We start from the raw sequence: 19,874 nt of genomic DNA, 5'->3' as shown, positions 1-19,874 counted from the left end.
ATTTTTATATCTGCAAATTATTTCAAAGCCTTAGATGTTAAATTGTAACTATAACTGAAGTTTTACATTTGAGGTCTTTAGAAACGTGTGACATAACAGGTGACATATTGATGGTCATCACGGCGCCAATGAGAACATCCAGCCAGGTACATGCTGGAAAACTTTTATGGTTGTTCGCCACTTAGTTCAAGGAATTTAGATTATGCAGGTGATATTTTTACAGAACCTTAAATATTCACAGCAGATATCCTGTGAGGTATGTCTCATAAAGACTACTGAATAGAAGGAAAGAAAATGTTCAAGAATTCTCAGTGCTTTCCATTCTGTAAACCTGACTTTCACTTTTCACACACTATACAGTTTCACTTTACCACTTTATCTACCAAAGTCTTCCTCCTAAAAAATCTGTCAGTGACACCACTTTACGAGTAGGATATTCACAACTTGGAAATTCACACTTAACGTTTTTTCTCCCCGCGACCCCCGCCCTCCCCCCCCCCCCCCGCCCCGCCTCGTCACGGCAATAAAGAAACCACAAAAATCTGGGCATCTGGTCCAGGAATAATTTCCAAGTCTACATTCGGTCTGGATGGGCTAAAGGGGTTGCGGCTGGGCGAGGGCAACATAGCTACCACAGGCACAAGGCTGGTATTTAGTCACAGGGTACAGCGGGAGCTATCCGCTTTCACGAAAGCAAGTGAGAACCTACGAGTAACCGCGCCGTTAGCCACAGCGAAGAGCCAGAAGTCCATTAAGCGTATGCCACGGAGCCTGACCTTCTGGGGAGACAGCGCTGCGGGGAGCGGTCCCGCGGCCGCCAGCGGTGGGAACCAACTGCTGCTGATGCCCACACATCCGTTTAAAGACATTTCAGCAAAAGGGACCGCAACTCGGGAGGTTGCCGCTCCTGGCGCTCTGGTAAAGGGGACAACAACCTCGACCTCCTCATGTGGCGAACCCTAAGAAGCCTACCCCGGGACAAAGTTACCTGCAGGAGGCGACCAATGCACCGGTCTTCAGAGTACCCGCCTCCTCCCGCCCCCCCTCCCCCTTCTCCGCCCCGTCCCTTACCTTGGTTGTTGGAGACGTGACTGCAGTCGCCTGGCCAAGCTGTCAGCAAAGGCAAGAAGAAACCAAATTGCAAAAGAAATTCCCGGACTTCGCAGCCCCCCATGGCTCTCCCCGGCTCTCTTCTCCCACTTAAAGAGAAGTGACAGCAGCGGGACCAGGTGTCCTGCGTAGGGTAGGGGTCCCGGTCCACGTCTTCTTCCTCCTCCTCTTCCTCCTCCACCCGGCCCTCAGGAGGTGTCCCGGGGCGCCCCCCCCGCGAGGCCCCGGGGGCAGGGCACGAAGGTCCAGGCTGCCCAGGTGCAGACGCAGCTGCTTCGGAGGAGGACGCTGCCTGCGGCGCCAGGGAGCTCCTGGCGGCAGTAAGGGAGCGGAATTGCATCCACCACCGTGTCCCGCTCGCGCGAGGACTATTCACTTGGGCCCGGGAGAGCGCGCGCGCAGGAGCGAGCCCGGGCTGTGGTTTGGAGGAGGGGAGCGAGGGGGCGGGGGAGGGCGCCTCACGGGGGGGAAGTGGGGGGAGGGACGACCAGGTGCGGCGGGCAGTTCCGCGGCCCGAGCGCCTCTCCGGACTGAAGTGGGCACTTGCAGAGCCAAAAGCAGGAGGCGCAGCAGTTGCGAAGGGGCGCGGGGACCGCGCAGGCACTCCTTCGGCCGGTGTGGCGAGAGCTAAGGAAACGAAGTGGCTCGGCGGGGCCGCGAGTGGTCCGAGCGAGCGAGCTACGTGCGCACTGCGCCCTCAGCCCCTCGCCCAGGTGGCAACGGCAGCGGCTAGCACAGCGGACACCTCCGACTCCGCCGCGTCCGCGCTGAGCCTCGGCCTTGGCAGCCTCTTTCCGGGCATTTCTAAGGCCGAACTTAGTCCCCCAAACACTTTGCTTCCCATTTCGCGGCAGCAGCGCCGAGCGTGTTGGGGCTAATCAGCCCCTGACACCGTTTCTCCCTGATTTCTCCACATTTCCGCCGCTGGAGGGGGTGAGTGCTGTGGGCAGGCGCTCCCGGTGTGGGGCGAGCCTGGCGACGGCCGACCACTCCAACCGCTCGGGTCGCCCAAACTTGCCCACTAGGGCGAGCGCCTCAACTTTGTGGCCTCCTTCGCTGCTTAAGGTCCTAGTAAGGCAAAAAAGAGCGAGCCAGCAGCTGAGGAGAGTCACATCAGGCTGGATACGAGCGGGTGCCCGGCGCCGGGGCTCACTGAGGTCTTCGCGTCGCCGTGCGGCGGTGACTTCGCGGTGGAGGTCACAAGCATTGTCGCAGTCGTGGGCGCTGGGATTCTGGGGGCTCGGAGCGCTCCTGGCGTGCCCCTGGCGTGGCGGCGTCGGACCGTGCGCTCCAAGCAGCCCGAGGGCTGAGCGGCGCGCGGCAACATCCACGGCGGCGCCGGGTGCGCGGCGAGCGGACTGCTCTCCCCACGCAAGCCGCCCCCTCGCGGCACCCACTCCCCGCCGGCGCTCGAGTCGGTGCGAAGCCGCAGACTCACTGGCGACTCGGTAGGATCACGCGGCCCTCAGCGCAGGGCCGGGCCAACACGCAGTGCTAACAGGGAGAGGTTTCGCGTCCGTGGCCCTCGTGCCCTCGCCCCGCGGCCGCGGCGGGCGCAGAGGGCAGGGCCAGAGCCGCGAGCTCTCCTGAGCTCCACCAAGCCCTGCGCTCTGCCCGCCTGGCAGCCGCGGCTCGGATGCTGCCAGTTCGGCGCTAGAGGGGGTTAGTCGACAACAAAAATGCCTCCACTGCTCGCCGGTGGAGGCGACTGCTCACACAAGGAAGAAAAAAGCAAGGAGGAAAGGCTCATCAGACTAAACTTAATGCGTTTTTATAGGGTGGCGCAGAGCAACCCATATTGCTAGCATGGGGGTTCTGTAATACTTTATTTGCTGTTATTCTTTAGCATCATTATCTTCTTTCTTGAAGGGACTTAGCCTGTCACAGTCGAGTGAGCTTGAAAAGCCCTCCTTAAAACTCAGAACGTATTTATGGCAATGGAGAATGCTGAGCGGAGAAAACAGTGTTCTTATAAAGGGTAGACGATGTTTTCAAAGTGGGCAGAGGGAAATGGCACAGTGGCATGTGTTGGGGATATAGCTGATGAAGGAGCAAAGGATCAGCGTTTGACGCTTACGGAATTCTGGGAGAGAAAGGATCCTCATTCGATGTTTTTCCACCCTGCGATGTTTGTATCACATATGGTAGTTGAAGTTCAGTTATTGGCTAAAGTCTACAGGAAGCAGAGGGAAGTGTGGCTGAAGAGGCCCCACGTCTAATTCAGCTGCGTGGAGAGAAATGTAAAATGCAAGTGATTTTGAGAATGTAAGGAAGGTTTCTGATTGGTGACTGTACTTTCACTCTCCTTACGAATTCAAACACTGCCTCTCTTTAAAGGTGTCCATGCCAGTTTAAAAGTATGCAAATCACTGCTGAAAAGATAGCCAAGTATGGAGTTTCTGTATTGGTACTTAAAGGAGTAAAATTTGATTTTACCACTCTTACTGATACTGACTGACCACATGGGCATTTGCAAATTCAGTTTATAATTTGCCAACTGTAAAAGTAAAAGGCTGCATTATAATATAAATCGTTATGTCTAAATAGTCTTAGAAGTGTTAATGATTCATTATGCTGATATTTTGTTTAAACAATCTCTTTATTGCCAAAGAATAGACTTCCATGACCTTTTTAAAGTTAGATTTGAATTTTTAAACTGGATCTTTACCCCTACCTACAATTCATCTGCAATTCACAATTTTTGTTTGTGTAAATAAGTCATAGTGAAGCATATTACTTTCTGGTCAGATAATTGATAGTTATATTCTGTTTTTGATTTTTAAGAAAAACATTACAAGACTTTTATCAATATTAAAATAAAAAACTGCTTCATATATTTAGATATTGTCAATTGCATGCCTAGAAAATAACGACCTCTAAAAAAAAAAAAAACTCAAAGAACATGAATTGAAGTGCAGTTATCATGACCTTTGACTAGTGATATTCCAAAAGAATTACCATAACTATTTGACCATTGTGCTACATTATATGTACATACAAATACATAGATATTTATATACACACACATATATACACACACAATGTGTATATTGATATTCATTCTGAAACATTTGTTGATCTCTTTTATGTGGTCAGTTCTCTTCACTCAGAAAAGAGTTAATGATAATATAAGTAAAAATTATTTATTTTTAAAAGCTAACTTTTTATTTAAAATATACTCATGGTTATCTTATGTGAGGGGGAAGCAGTTTCACTTAACAGAAATGTAGTTCCTTTTTGATTTTCCAGCAGTGTTGATGTATTTGCTGACATGTGACAGTTTCAAAATTATAAGCCACTCAGTGAACCAGATGCAATATTCATGTAGATTTATCTGCACTTGTCTGTTTGAATCATACCCATATTCAGAAAAGCATTCATGTCTCATTTTTCAGTACTATATTCAGAATTCTTTTGTATTCTTTCAGACTGCTGTTCTTCATGATATATGGTACATATACCTGGTCTGGATTCAGGTAAGAATGATTAAATTTTATTAAATAAAGACTATGTGAGGTAAAGGGGATTAAGAGGTATAAACTTCCAGTTGTAAAATAAATAAATCACAGGGATGAAAAGTACAGCATAGGGAATGTAGTCAATAATATGGTAATAACTTTGTACGGTGATAGATGGTAACTACACTTACCATGGTGAGTATTTCGTAATGTATATAAATGTCAAATCACTATGTTATACACCTAAAATTAATATAATATTGTATGTTAACCACAGTTCAATTAAAAATATATGTAAATAACACTAAAAACTAGTATAAGCTATCTTTTATAGTAGAAATAATAGTATTCAAAAATACTATTTGCTTTTTAAAATGATGAAAGGAGAAGAGACTTAACCTGCAATTAATTTCTTTGAGGAAAAAAAGGATTATAATGTTTAATACTCAGCATGTTTCAAGGCTTGAGAAAATCTTAGGTATTTTATCCTGGTAGAAGAGTAAATTAGTCCATTTATATCTGTAATTTACATTTTCTAAGGTCAAGGTAGAAGCTACATAAATAAAGAGTGTTGATTCTCAAGTATGTCAAAACATCAAGTCTTAGAAGATTAGTACTTTGAATAGGTACAATTGTGTAAGTCTTTTTTGTTAATATAAAATTTAGAGACATGCTGTGAAAAGTATTGTTGCTGTCATGTCATTAACTTTAAAGTATAAATTAATTAAAAGCTTAGGTTTTATGTTCTACAATGCAGACCACTAAATAACAAAAATCCACAAAGTCAAATATAGTTAATCTGAGGCCCTTTACTTTAAGAAAATATGTAATCAGAAGGAAAATACACTTCAGAAATATTTCTTTGATATTAGGAGATAGTTAATATTTTTCTGAAAGAAGACATTCAAAAGCAGTGCTGGCTATTTCACTTTTTTGTTAAACATATCAAATCTTAAAAACTTCACAGAAAATAAATCAACTTGAGGCTACATAAAACACATTGGCTTATTTTGCTCTGATATTACCTTTTCTTTTTATGTTGTCTGGCATTTTGTAATAAGAGAAAATATATGTGCAAATATATATACATCATATATATAATATATACATATATTAAATATATACATACATTTTATTAAATATATATGATGTATATATATATATATATATATATTAATGTGTTTGCAATCCATTAAAAATCTTCTCTCTAGTACTACTCGAATTCAGTAACATTTACCAGGTGAGATTTCCATGTGCATCTGTGCTAAGCATTATGGGGAAGGTACAAGGATTATTTGGATTTAGTTCCTAACTATTAGAAGCTTATATTATATTGCAGTCACAGACATATGAATTATTCCATTACAAGGCATCTATTACCCCATAATAGAGTTTCACATTATTTTAGTTAAGAGGAAAAGAATCATACCCTCACCTTTTAAAGCATGGATCTCTACCATTACTACTTTTGCTTGAGTTAAACTTTTGGTAAAGATTGTTTCATCCTTTGAAAGCTAGTACATGAACTTTTACTATTATCAGTTACAATACTGAAGGCTCTACAGAATGGCCAAATAAGTCAACTAGATTCAATTTACTTGCCTTTTTAATGAGGTTTACATAATAGGCTCTGTGGCATCAGATATTCACAAAAATTAATTTTACCCAAATTATGTAGAGAATTTTTAAAAGTTTGTTTTAAATTATTTCAGTTTTATTAGTAACATATTAATTCAGTTTTTCTTTCATGCCCACTTGAATGAAAAACTTCATTTTTATTGGATTATAATAAATACTATTAAAGAGCATGTTCTAAATACCAACCAGAGACCAATTATAGAAGTAAAACTAAAAGTAAAACTTTAAAAAACCTTTATATATTGAAATACACCTATTTCCATCTTAAATAAGATACAATATTACAGGAATACTGCTATTAATATCTATTTATGTATTCAAATTAGTCTATCAAAATAGGCTTAGAAATTTTCTATCATATCATATGTGCATTAAGATACTTCGTGACCTGCTTCAGGAAAAGACAAAGCTAGGTTTTGTAATACAAATACTTGGGTATATCAAATAGTTAAATGTTAAATTTATTAATAATATTATCCATATTAATAACCATTATCAGCTAAACATTTTAACTATTTTGATACAATTAATGCGAAACATGTTCTCTTACTACAAATTAGAGATAGAGTAAATGTGTCAGATGAAAGGAAATAATTAACCCAGCATCTCAAGCTGGATTTTGTAAGTACTTTTTATCAAAATGTTTCTCATAATATTTCAGTTTAGTTTGAAGTCAGGTACCATGTTTGCATTTATGAAGTTCTATATATTTTGGTGTATATTAAAATTTGATTATAAAAAGAACAGTTTTTGAATGACATCTCATTATATTTCCAAATGACCTATAACAACCCAATGAAAACTTAATATGCCTTTTATGTCAGGAGTTCCACATCATTTTAATCATAGTATGTTTCTTTACTATGGCTGTTCAAATGTTTATAGGGAATATAAACATTTCTCAATATCATCTTATAATTATTAGATGGTTAAAAATTCCATGTAACTCACTTATACCAATCACTTGACAATTAACTTATGGTTCTTCACATTTTTGTCTAACTTTGATACACATATACAGCCTTCTCAAGAACCTCAAAAAGTTTTTAAAGCAGAAAATGTTTCTTTTACATGTCTACAAAAAATATGTGCTAAATAACTGTGTGTTTAAACACTAATTATATTTATTTTTGAGTCAAATTTATCATCTTAATTAATTTTTCATAAAAGATAATTGAATGTTACATATTTCAACTATTAAAAAGTATCTAGTTTTCCTTTTTCTGTTTGTTAAAGATCATTAAATATTTGAGTCATTATAACATTATAACTTACTATATGTGAAATACATATATTGCATGTAAGATGTGCCCATTCTGAGTTGTTATGAAAATGGGCTTTTGCTACTCAGGAACTAAATTCCAATATAGAGCCAATGTGAGACTCCTCTGGTATTTCACTGTTAAATTCTATTAATGGTCCATAGTATTTGAATATACGGATGTTCATAGTGTTTGGAATTCAATTGTAGTATCTTTGCTATTTTTAGAGGTAAAAATAAAATTTTACATACTAATGAAAAAAACATAAAAACTAAGTTGACTTTGATTATTATTAATGTATAGTCAAAGACTATTGATTTATTTCTTCCTGATTTGTTTTGTATAATTTTTGTAAATATATAAAAAATCATAAGTATATTCATGCTTGTTTTTGAGTATTTTTATCCAATGGGAAAAAAAAGTAAGTTTCTTGTTTATTGAGAATATGTACAAGTTAAAATATTAAGGTCATATGTGATTTATCTAAAACAAATGATATATTAATACCTGATTAATAGAACTTACTGCACTGTTAAAGATTTTGTATATCTGTGTTGTTCAATACAGTAGCCAGTAGCCACGTTCACATATAGCTTTTCTTTTTTTAAATTTTTTTTTTCAACGTTTATTTATTTTTGGGACAGAGAGAGACAGAGCATGAATGGGGGAGGGGCAGAGAGAGAGGGAGACACAGAATCGGAAACAGGCTCCAGGCTCTGAGCCATCAGCCCAGAGCCCGACGCGGGGCTCGAACTCGCCCACCGCGAGATCGTGACCTGGCTGAAGCCGGACGCTTAACCGACTGCGCCACCCAGGCGCCCCCACATATAGCTTTTCAATATGTGAATGTGGTCTAGAATGACTGAGTAAATGCATTTTTAGTTTTTCTTAAATTTAATAAATTTAAAATTAAATAGCCATATATGGCAGTGGCTACCACATTGGATAGCACATATTTTATATATGTCTATATCTATATGAAGATACAGATATAATTTTATTCTCTCTCTATATAGGTTTATTTTCACTGTTTGCTTGTTTACTATTGGGGAAAATAAGAAAGGAATCTGAAAACCACAAGAAAGGAATCTGAAAACCACGTAAACATTGCATAGGCACAGTACAACTTTTTACAAGAAAAGCCTATTCTTACTACAACAATTCTGTGACACACAGTCATGTTTATCATGAACTAAAATGCACACTTTGAACAATAACTCTGCTGCTATATGGGTTTACATTGTCTTCAAAGCTAGCCTGACATGATGTGCTTTTTATATATTACATTGAGTTGGTCAAAGACATTAAAAATAGTCACCGTAATGGAAAACCATAATATTATTTAAAAATATTTCAATTCTGAATAGAATTATTTGCCAATGTGCCTAGTCTACATTGCTAGATGCTACATTTTAAAAATGGTTCAGAAGCTGCCATCAACCCTGCTATGCCTATTGTGGCTGTTAAACTGCCAGGGTTTCATAAGATCACAGTAACCTGAGGGACTCAGTAACAGTAGAGGAGGTTCCAAAACTAATATCCTTAGCCAGAAATTCGTTAAAGAAGCTGCAAGACTTTTGCATTTAGATGATAATGTGTTTGTCTTTGTGTTAAGGAGCTTTTTTTGTTCTTCCTCTTTAGTTTTAAATTTGCTTGTAGAAATGTCAGGATCCCATTTTCATGTTAGTAGTTTTTTTTTTAAATATGAGGGTTCATAGGAAAGCCTGAGAATCTGTTCACCACTGTTTCATTTTTAGCATATCAAGGTTGTTACTTGATGCTATCTTTCTATAACTTTAATTTGTTATAAGCACCAAAGTAAAAATTAAAAAAAAAAGAAAAAAGAAAATCCAATAAAAATGTCATCTTGCAATATAATAAATTAAAAGTATTAATTTTTCTATTACATAGAAAGTAGTTACATAGTATTTATTGTGTGCCAGGTACTATCCAGGTACTATTTGTTTTTTGTGTGTTGAGTTTGATAAATTCTTTATAAACTTTGTATACTATTTATTGGATATGTCATTTGCAAATATCTTCTCCCATTCTGTAGGTTGCCTTTTAGTTTCTTAATATGCTACAATGACAAAAATAAGGCAATGACTCTCTGTTATAAAATCTAGGCAAAAATGCAAAATAATTTAAGCGAATACATTTATTTTACCTTGTCTTTAAATACTTCCTTTGTGTACCATCCCTCCTTTCAGATACTAACCTGATACAACTAACCTAATAACTCAATTTTGATCTTTATTTGTTCCCTCAAAAAACAAAATGTAAAGGAGAAATGGAAGCAATTGGAGCCATGCTGTTCTATTTTCTCAACAGCCAACAACTCAACGATAACAGTACCAATGATATGCATTTGAGAAAGTGAAGCTTGAAAGATAAATTATCCAGAGTTACACAGGTAATAAGTAGCTGAGTATTTGCTCATGTTCTTTGCATTCAACCTGTTTTTTGGCTGATACCAAATATTTCCTAAAAAATATATATATCTATCATTACTTATTCATGTGGCTTTAAGTGCAATTTAATTTATTAAAAATTAATAACAAGCATTTTGGGAGAGTTATAAATTGTGTTGATTATTCATTTTTATTATACTTTTTGTTATTTTAAAAGTAATATAACCATATATAAATACAAATCTAAACTCCCCAGTTGTATATAAAATTAAAAATCTCTAATGATTTTCAACTCTTAGACCCAATCCTTGTGATTAACACATCTACGTATTTTGGATTTTGTTTTCTGGTATTTATTTTCATTATTCTAAATCAGTGTTTTCCAAAAGAACTTTCCAATATGAGAGAAATGTTCTATTCTGCATTCCCCAAAAAGCATAGCCATTAGCCATATGTGACTACTGAGCATTTGAAATATGGCTAATGTAACCTGGAAATACATTGTAAATTATTTAATTTTAACTAATATAAATTTATTTGATACATGTGGCTTAGTAACTATTGTATTGGATAGTGAAGCTCTAGGTAAAATGTTAGTGTTTTTTTAATTTATCAAATTTAAAAACCATCTTTTAACTCTCTGCTATGAAAATGTGGAATTAAGCTTACCTACACTAACTACTATTTTTCTCTGTCTCCATATACTGTTAAATTATTTCTCCACTGATCTTTAATTCTTCTTTATTTACAGTACCTCTTGGCTGCCCAAATACTAAGTTTTGAAATGAGCAGTCTATATATCCTTTTACATTTCTGTCTCTTTACCATAACCTTGTCAAATATAGCATTATTATTCTTATTATGATCATAACCATTACCATTATTGTTTTACAGCCCAAAGGTTTAATTAAAACATATACATTCTGTTTAGTAACTATGACTAACTTTTCCATATTTTCAGTATCAGTTATGCTAATACACTGTGTTGATTATAGTATTATGCAAGTATTATTCGCTGAAACATTGGTGATTACATCTAGGGGGAATGAAATGAAACTTAAGGACAAATCCTGTGCCAGCATATTGGTCTAGTGGCTCAGATTAAAAACTTCTCTAGGACTTCATTAATTTTACAGTATCATTCTATGTATTAATTTGTCAAATGCATTTAGTTTAAACATTTTTGTTTTCCTGTTTGTTTTTCAAATTACTAGGTTATTTTTCTTTGTTGATAAAAATTGTCTTCTTTAAATCATCAGTAAGATTTATCTAGTACTGACCTATTTCAAAGCTAGAAAACCATTTGTTAAATTGGACTTCTAAAAATATTTCAATCCTTTATTTTAATATTTAAATTTAATGATAATATTTCCATGTGGCCTAAAATATGTTTTCCTATAGTCTGTCACCAATTTAACTTATTTCTTTTAAAAGAGAATATGGGAAATAAACTCAGACCTTTATGTTTTTTTTTTAAAAATATTCTACTCTAATATGTCAGAAATTTTTTATTATTTTCTTACAGGTTGGCTGAGTGTATAATTATTTCTTAGCAAAATTTTGAAATCATGCTCCATTGCCACCTATGATTTCTAATATTTGATGTTAGTGATTTTCATTTCAATGAATCTAACCTCCATTTTTCTCTCTTTTTGAAAATGGTAAGGATCTTCCAGTTATATCTGGTGTTCCTAAATTCAAGATAGTCTATTTAGAATTGAACTTTTCTTCTTATTCTTTCTGCTCATTTTCAAAATTTAAATAATAACAATAATGGCACCTTTATGCATTTATCAAAACCATAGAACTGTACAACCAAAAAGTGAGCTTAATATAAACTATAAATTTTATTTAATAGTAGTGTACCAATATTGGCTCATTAATTATAATATGTATATCATACCAATGCAAGATGTTAATAATAGAAAAACTGTGTGCCGGGGGAAGGGGATAAGTGGGAATTCTCTGTACCTTCTGCTCTATAAAATAAAGTCTATTTTTAGATGTTTATGTATTTATTTTGAGAGAGATGGAGAGAGAGCACACAGAAGCAGGGGAGGGGCAGAGAGAGAGGGAGAGAGAGAATCTCAAGGAGGCTCCGCACTACGAGCTCGGAGCCCAAGGCGGGGCTTGATCCCACAAACAATGAAAGCCTATCATGACCTGAGCCAAAGTCAAGAGTTGGACGCTTAACCAACTGAGCTACCCATGTGCTCCAAAAATAAAATCTATTTTTAAAAACAACATCTATATTTGTCTCTGGGAAATGTTATTTTATTAGTTATATTCTATTCACACATTCTTTTATTTGTTTTCTCTCTTTGGTATACTGTTATATAGATTTTGGACTTTGTGGTTTCCTTTTATATGTCTATTAATTTTTCAATCATATTTTACAATTCTTTTTCTATTTGATCAAATTTTTGAGAACTTATTGGCTCTCCTTCCTATTAATTTAAAAGTTTAATAATATTTTTAATATTTAATATTTAATTTAATAAAAGTTTAATAATATTTGTTTCTCAGATTTGTATATAAATGCTAGTTAGTTAATATATAGTGTAATAATGGCTTCAAGGGTAGAATTTATTGATTCATCACTTACATATAACGCCTAGTGCTCGTCACCCATTTAGCCTATCCTCCCACCTACCTCCTTCCACCAACCCTCAGTTTGTTCTCTGTCATTAAGAGTCTCTTATGGTTTGTTTGCTTCCTTCTCTCTCTTTTTTTTCATTCCCATATGTTCCTCTGCTTTGGCTCTCTTAAATTCCATATAGGAGTGAAATGGCATGGTGTTTGTGTTCCTCTGACTGACTTATTTCTCTAGCTCCACAAATTTTTGCAAATGGTAAGATTTTATTCTTTTTGATGGCTGAGTACTATTCCATTGTGTGTGTGTGTGTGTGTGTGTGTGTGTGTGTGTGTGTGTCACCTATTCTATATCCATTCATCAGCTGATGGGCATTTGGGCTTTTTCCATAGCTTAGCTATTGTTGATAATGCTGTTATAAATATTGGAGTGTATGTACCCCTTCAAATCTGTATTTTTATATCCTCTGGGTAAATACCTCGTAGTGCAATTCCTGGGTCTAGGGTAGTTCTATTTTTAACTATTTGAGTACAGTCCATACTGTTTTCCATAATCGCTGCACCAGTTTGCATTCCCAGCAACAGTGTAAGAATGTTCTTCTTTCTGTGCATCATCACCAACATGTTGTTTTCTATGTTGTTAATCTTAGCCATTCTGACAGTTATGAGATTGTGTCCCATCATGGTTTACTTTTAATTTTTGAGGAATCTCGATATTGTTTTCCACAGTGGCTAAAAAATTTACATTCCCACCAGTAGTGCATAGGCTTCTTGTTTCTCTACATCTCCACTGTCACTTATTTCTTATTGTTTTGATTCTAGCCATTCTGACAGTGTAGGACAATATCTCATGGTAGTTTTAATTTGCATTTCCCTGATGATGAGTGATATCGAGCACCTTTTCATGTGGCTATTAGCCATCTAGAAATCTTTGGAAAAATCTCCATTTATGTCTTCTGTCCATTTCTTAACTGGATTATTTGTTTTTTGGGTGTTGAGTTTGGTAAATTCTTTATAGATTTTGGATGCTAATCCTTTATCAGATGTGTCATTTGCAAATATCTTCTCCCATTCCATTGGCTGCCTTTTAGTTTTGTTGATTGTTTCCTTCACTTTGCAGAAGATTTTTATCTTGATGAAGTCCCAATAGTTCATTTTTGTTTTGTTTCCCTTGCCTCTAGAGACATGTCTAGTAAGAAGTTTCTATGGCCAAGGTCAAAGGGGGTACTACTTATGTTCTCCTCTAGGATTTTGATAGTTTCCTGTCTCACATTTAGGTAATTTATCCATTTGCAGTTTATTTTTGTGTATGGTGTAAGAAAGTGGTCCAGTTTAATGCTTTTGCATGTTGATACACAGTTTCCCCAACACCATTATTTGAAGAGACTGTCTTTTTACCATTTGGTATTCTTTCTGGCTTTGTTGTAGATTAGTTGACCTTACAGTTGTGGGTCCATTTCTGGGTTTCTTATTCTGTTCCATTGATCAATGTGTCTGGTTTTTTGCCTGTCTTGACCACTGCAGCTTTGTAATAAAGCTTTAAGTCTGAAATCATGATGCATTCAGCTTTGCTTTTCTTTTTCAGGATTGCTTTGTCTATTCAGAGTCTTTAGTGGTTCCATACAAATTTTAGAATTATTTGTTCTGGCTCTGTAAAATGTGCTTTTAGTATTTGGATAGCAATGGCATTAAATGGATAGTTTGCTTTCAGTACTATAGACATTTTAACAATATTTGTTTTTTTCCAATCCATGAACATGGAATATTTTTCCATTTCTTTGTGTCCTCTTCAGTTTCTTTCATAAGTGTTTGATAGTTTTGAGAGTACAGATATTTTACCTTTTTGGTTAGGTTTTCCAAGGCATCTTATTGAACTTGGTGTATTTGTAAATGTGATTGATTCCTTGATTTCACTTTCTGCTGCTTCATTATTGGTGCATAGAAATGCAACTAATTTCTGTACAATTGGTTTTGTATCCTGCAATTTTGCTGAATTCATGTATTAACTCTAACAAATTTTGGTGGAGTCTTTTAGGTTTTCTACATAGATTATAATGTGGTCTGCAAACAGTGAAAGTTTACTTCTTGCTTGCTGATTTGGAAGGTTTTTTGGTTTTTGGTTTTTGGTTTTTGTTTTTTTCTGATTGCTAAGGCTAAGAGTTCCAGTACTGTGTTAAATAGTAATGGGGAGAGTGGACATCCCTGTCTTCTTCATGACCATAGTGGAAAAGCTCTCAGTTTTTCCCTGTTAAGGATGACATTAGCTGTGGTTCTTTTGTATATGACATTTATGATGTTGAGGTATGTTCCCTCTATCCCTAATATGTTGAGGATTTTTATCAAGAATGGAAGTTGTATTTTGTCAAATGATTTTTCTGCATCTATTGACAGGATCATATGGTTCTTACCCTTTCTTTTGTTAATGTGGTGTATCACATTGATTGATTTGCAAAAACACCTGCACCAGGGGATAAACCCCACTTGATCATGGTGAATAATTCTTTTAATGTACTGCTGGAATCGATTTGCTAATATCTTGTGAATTTTTGCATCCATGTTTATCAAGGATATTGGCCTGTAATTCTTTTTTAGTGGGGTTTTTGTCTGGTTTTGGAATCAAGATAATTCTGGACTCATAGATTAGTTTGGAGGGTTTCCTTCCTTTTCTAGTTTTTGGAACAATTTGGGAAGAATAGGTATTAACTGTTCTTTAAATGTTTGGTAGAATTCCCTTGGAAAGCCACCTGGCCCTAGAGTTTTGTTTGTTGGGAGATTTTTGATTACTGATTCAATTTCTTTGCTGGTTATCAATTTTCTATTTCTTCACATTTCAATTTTGATAGTTTGTATAGTTGTAGGAATTTGTCCATTTTTTCCAAATTGTTAAGTTTGTTGGCATATAATTTTTCATAAAATCTCTTACAATTGTTTGTATTTCTGTGGTATTGTTTGTGATCTCACCTCTTTCATTCATGATTTTATTTATTTGAGTCCTTTCTCTGTGCTTTTTGATAAGTCTGGCTAGGGGTTTATCAATTTTATTAATTCTTTCAAAAAAACAGCTCTCAATTTCGTTGATCTGTTCTACTGTTTTTTATTTGTTTCTATATCATTTATTTCTGTCCTGATCTTTGTTATTTCTCTTCCTCTGCTGCCTTTAGTCTTTATTTTTTGTTCCTTTTGTAGCTCCTTTAGGTGTAAGGTTAGGTTGTGTATTTGAGGGTTTTTTTTTTTAATTTCTTCTTTAATTTCCTGGTTAATGCATTCATTCTTTAGTAGGATGTTTAGTGGGATGTTCTTTAACCCTCCATGTATTTGAGGGTTTTCCAAATTTTTTCTTGTGGTTGATTTCAAGTTTCATAGCATTGTGGTCTGAAAATATGCATGGTATGATCTCAGCCTTTTGTGCTTGTTAAGGCCTGATTTGTGACCCAGTATGTAATCTATTCTGGAGAATGTTCATGGGCACTCAAAAAGAGTGTGTATTCTGCTGTTTTAGAATGAAATGTCTGAATATATTGTTAAGTCCATCCAACCCAGTATATTATTCAAAGCCACCGCGTCCTTGTTGATTTCTGCTTAGATGACCTGTCCACTGCTGTAAGCTGGGTGTTAAAGTCCCCTGCTATTATTATCAATGAGTTTCTTTATGCTTGTGATTAATTGGTTTACATATTTGTGTGCTTTCAAGTTGAGAGCATAAATATTATCAAAATAATATCAATTGTTAGATCTTCTTGATGGATAGACCCCTCAAGTATGATATAATGCCCTTCTTCATATCTTGTTACAGTCTTTGGTTTAAAATCTAGCTTGTCTGATATAAGTATGGTTACTCCAGCTTTCTTTTGACATCCATTAGCTTTATAGATGGTTCTGCATCCCTTAATTTTCAATCTGCAGGTGTCTTTAGGTCTAAAATTAGTCTGTTGTAGGCAGCATATAGATGGATCTTGTTTTTATCCATTCTGATACACTATGTGTCTGATTGGAGTATTTAGTCCATTTACATTCAAACTGATTATTGTTCAAAGATATGAATTTAGTACCATTTTGTTACCTGTAAAGTTGGTGTTTCTGGGTGATGTTCTCTGTTCCTTTGTAGTCTTTGTTGCTTTTAATCTTTTTTTTTCACCAACCAAAGAGACCCATTTAATATATGATGCAGGGCTGGTTTAGTGATCATGATCTCCTTTAGTTTTCATTTGTCTGGAAAACTCTTTATGTCTCCTTCTATTCTGAATGACAGCCTTGCTGTATAAAGTATTCTGGGTTGCGTATTTTTCCCACTTAGCAAATTGAATATATCATGCCACTCCTTTCAGGTCTTCCAAGTTTCTGTGGATAGAGCTGCTGCAAACCTGATCTGTCCTCCCTTGTTCATTAAGGACTTTTTCCCTTGCTGCTTTCAGGATTCTTTCCTTGTCTGTGTATTTTGTAAATTTGTCTATGTTTCTATATCTTATTGAATTTTTTACATTTTTTTAAAATTTATTTTTGAGAAAGAGATAGAGACCAAGTGGAAGTGAGAGCAGAGAGAATGGGAGACAGAATCCCAAGCAGGCTCTGCACGTTCAGTGTGGAGCCCCATGCAGCCCTCAAACTCACGAACCATGAGATCATGACCGGAGCCAAAGTCGAGTCAGACACTTGACTAATGAGCCACCCAGGTACCTTGTATGTCTTGTTGAATTTAATCGGAGTTTTCTGTGATTTTTAGATTTTGATGTCTGTTTCCTTCCCCAGATTATGGAAATTTTCAACTATAATTTGCTCAAATAAACCTTCTGCCCCCTTTTTCTCTCTCTTATTCTTATGGGTCTCCTATGATACGAATGTTATTGCACTTTAAGGAGTCACAGAGTTCACTAAGTCTACTTTCATGATCTTTACCTCTTCTTTTCAGCTCATTATTTTCCATAATTTTATCTTCTATATCACTGATTCATTCCTTTACTTCATCGATCCTTGTTGCCATTCCACCAATCGGTTTGCCTCTCAGTTACAGCATTTTTTATTTTGGCCTGAATAGTTTTTAGTTCTTTTATCACTGTAGTAAGGTGTTCTTTAGTGTCTTTTATGCTTTTCTCAAGCCCAGCTAGTATCCATGTGACTGCTATTTTAAATCTGGTTCAGGCATCTTACTTATATCTGTATTGATTAAATCTGGCTGCTACTTTTTCCTGCTCTTTCTTTTGGAGTGAATTCCTTAGACATGACATTTTGTCTAGGTCAATGTTTGTGTGTGTGTGTAATTGTTAGGAAAATCTGTTATATTCCTGCTCCTGAGAATAATGGCCATACTAAGAAGAGGTCCTCTATTGTCTTGGGCCTGGGGCTTCAGGAGGTGTTTCATGGTGTCCACTCTGCTATTATGCTTTGGATGCTCCTTCCCTCAGATTAATCCTCTGCAGAGTTTCTCCTTGCCTGCAGTGGGGGGTATTTGGACCTTGTCTGCTCTGTTGAAAATTTTAACTAGGTTTGTTTTGCCTGCTTGTTAAAAATAGCTAGATCCTTCCACAATGTGGCCATTTTTGCACCTGTATATGTGCAGTTTGTTCTCGCAGTCTTCAGATCAATTTCTTGGGTGTTTAGAATCATTTGATATTTATCTCTCTGTATTCAAGGGATGAGACAAGCTTAGGGTTCCCCTACTCCACCCCATCTTAACTCCTTCTCCAAAACTCTTTCTTCCTGAACTCTCTGCCTCTCACTTTTGTACTTCCTTAATAACATTATTTTTAATACCCACAACTTTCTGAATGTCTGATTAGTCTCTTTTAATAAAAGTTCAGTTTTTTTGTTTTTCTATAGTAATATTTTCTTTGATAATGATGAGTAATCTATGAATCAGACCTCTTTGGTTTCAAATAACAGAAATCTGTTTCCAACTGCCTTAACCAGAAAAGGAGAATGACATTCATTGGCTATTACTAGCTCAACTTTGGTCATACAGACAAATTTTAAATTACCATTGCCAAAGGGATTCAGAATTCTCACAGTTTGGATAGTTCATATGTCTACTCCTAATAGCAGGGGGTAGGTTAATCACCTTGAGGACTATGCAAATTAAAAGTAGTCGAGGGGTGGTTCTCAAAGAAGAAAAAAAAAACGGATGCTGGTGTTGTCAGAACAGTTCTTTAAAAGAATAACAATTACATAATCTTAAAATCTCTCCATTTTCCAAGATCACCAGTTTTGTTTAATTAACTTACCCTTTTTGGAGGGAAAGTATGGAAGTGGAGATTCATTTTCCATAAAAGACTAGTTGGCAGTAACTTCTTTCTAGATATGTGTCCTGAGGCAAGGGAAACAAGAGCAAAAATAAACTACTGGGACTACATCAAGATAACAAGCTTCTGCACAGTGAAAGGAAACAATCAACAAAACTAAAAAGCAACCTATAGAATGGAAGACGATATTTGCAAATGACGTATCTGATAAATGATTAGTATCCAAAATATGTAAAGAACTTATAAAACTCAACACCCAAGAGCCAAATTATCCAATTAAAAAATTGGGTAGACCACATAAATAGACATTTTTCCAAGGAAGACATATATATGGTCAACAGACACGTGAAACAATAGTCAATTTCACTCATCACAGAGCAATACAAATCAAAACTACAATGGGATATCATCTTTACCTGTCAGAATGGCTAAAATCAACAACACAAGAAACAGTGTGCATTGGCAAGGATATGAAGAAAGGGAAACACTCTTACACTATTAGTGAGAATGCATATTGGTGCAGCCATTCTGGAAAACAGTGAAGATTCTTCAAAAAGTCAAAAATAGAACTACCCTACAATCCAGCAATGGCACTACTTGGTATTTACCCAAAGAATACAAAAATACTAATTCAAAGGAATACATGCACCCCAATGTTTATAGCAGCATTATCAACAGTAACCAAATTATGGAAACAGCCCAACTGTCCGTTGACCGATGAATGGACAAAGAAGAGGTTATATATATAACCTCAGTCATAAAAAGTAATGAAATCTTGCCATTTGCTATGACACAGATGGAACTAGAGAGTATTATGCTAAGCAAATTAAGTGAGTCAGAGACAGACAAATACCATATTATTTCAGTCATGTACGGGATTTAAGAAACACAACAAACAAGCAAAGAGAAAGATAGAAGCAAACCAAGAAATGGATTCTTAACTATAGAGAACAAACTGATGGTTACCAGAAGGGAGATGGGTGGGGGAAATGGGTTAAATCGGTGCTGGGATTAAGGACTGCACTTGTGATGAGCACCAGGTATTGTATGGAAGTGCTGAATCACTTTATTGTACACTTGAAACTAATAGTACACTGTAAGTTAAGTAACTGAAACTTAAATAAAAACTTTAAAAAACAATTTTTAATATTTTTATTTATTTTTGACAAA

General features: G+C 36.3%; 1 protein-coding gene across 2 annotated transcripts in view; it reads right to left on the bottom strand.

The window, feature by feature from the left end:
• Window positions 1-2,737, bottom strand: part of EPHA6 (EPH receptor A6) — an 882,015-nt gene extending 879,278 nt beyond the window's left edge. The window contains exon 1 of one of the 2 annotated variants that reach the window (XM_043593917.1): window positions 1,072-2,737. In XM_043593917.1, coding sequence (XP_043449852.1) covers window positions 1,072-1,450 — 379 coding nt within the window. In that variant the 5' untranslated portion in view covers window positions 1,451-2,737. The remainder of the gene's footprint in view (window positions 1-1,071) is intronic. The other variant, XM_043593914.1, reaches the window with a different exon arrangement.
• Between the last annotated feature and the right edge of the window lie 17,137 nt (window positions 2,738-19,874).

This window comes from Prionailurus bengalensis, chromosome C2 (genome assembly GCF_016509475.1).
Source record: "Prionailurus bengalensis isolate Pbe53 chromosome C2, Fcat_Pben_1.1_paternal_pri, whole genome shotgun sequence".
Classification (NCBI taxonomy): Eukaryota; Metazoa; Chordata; class Mammalia; order Carnivora; family Felidae; genus Prionailurus; species Prionailurus bengalensis.
Note: the sequence above shows the minus strand (reverse complement) of the source record. Positions and strands in the feature narration are given on the sequence as shown.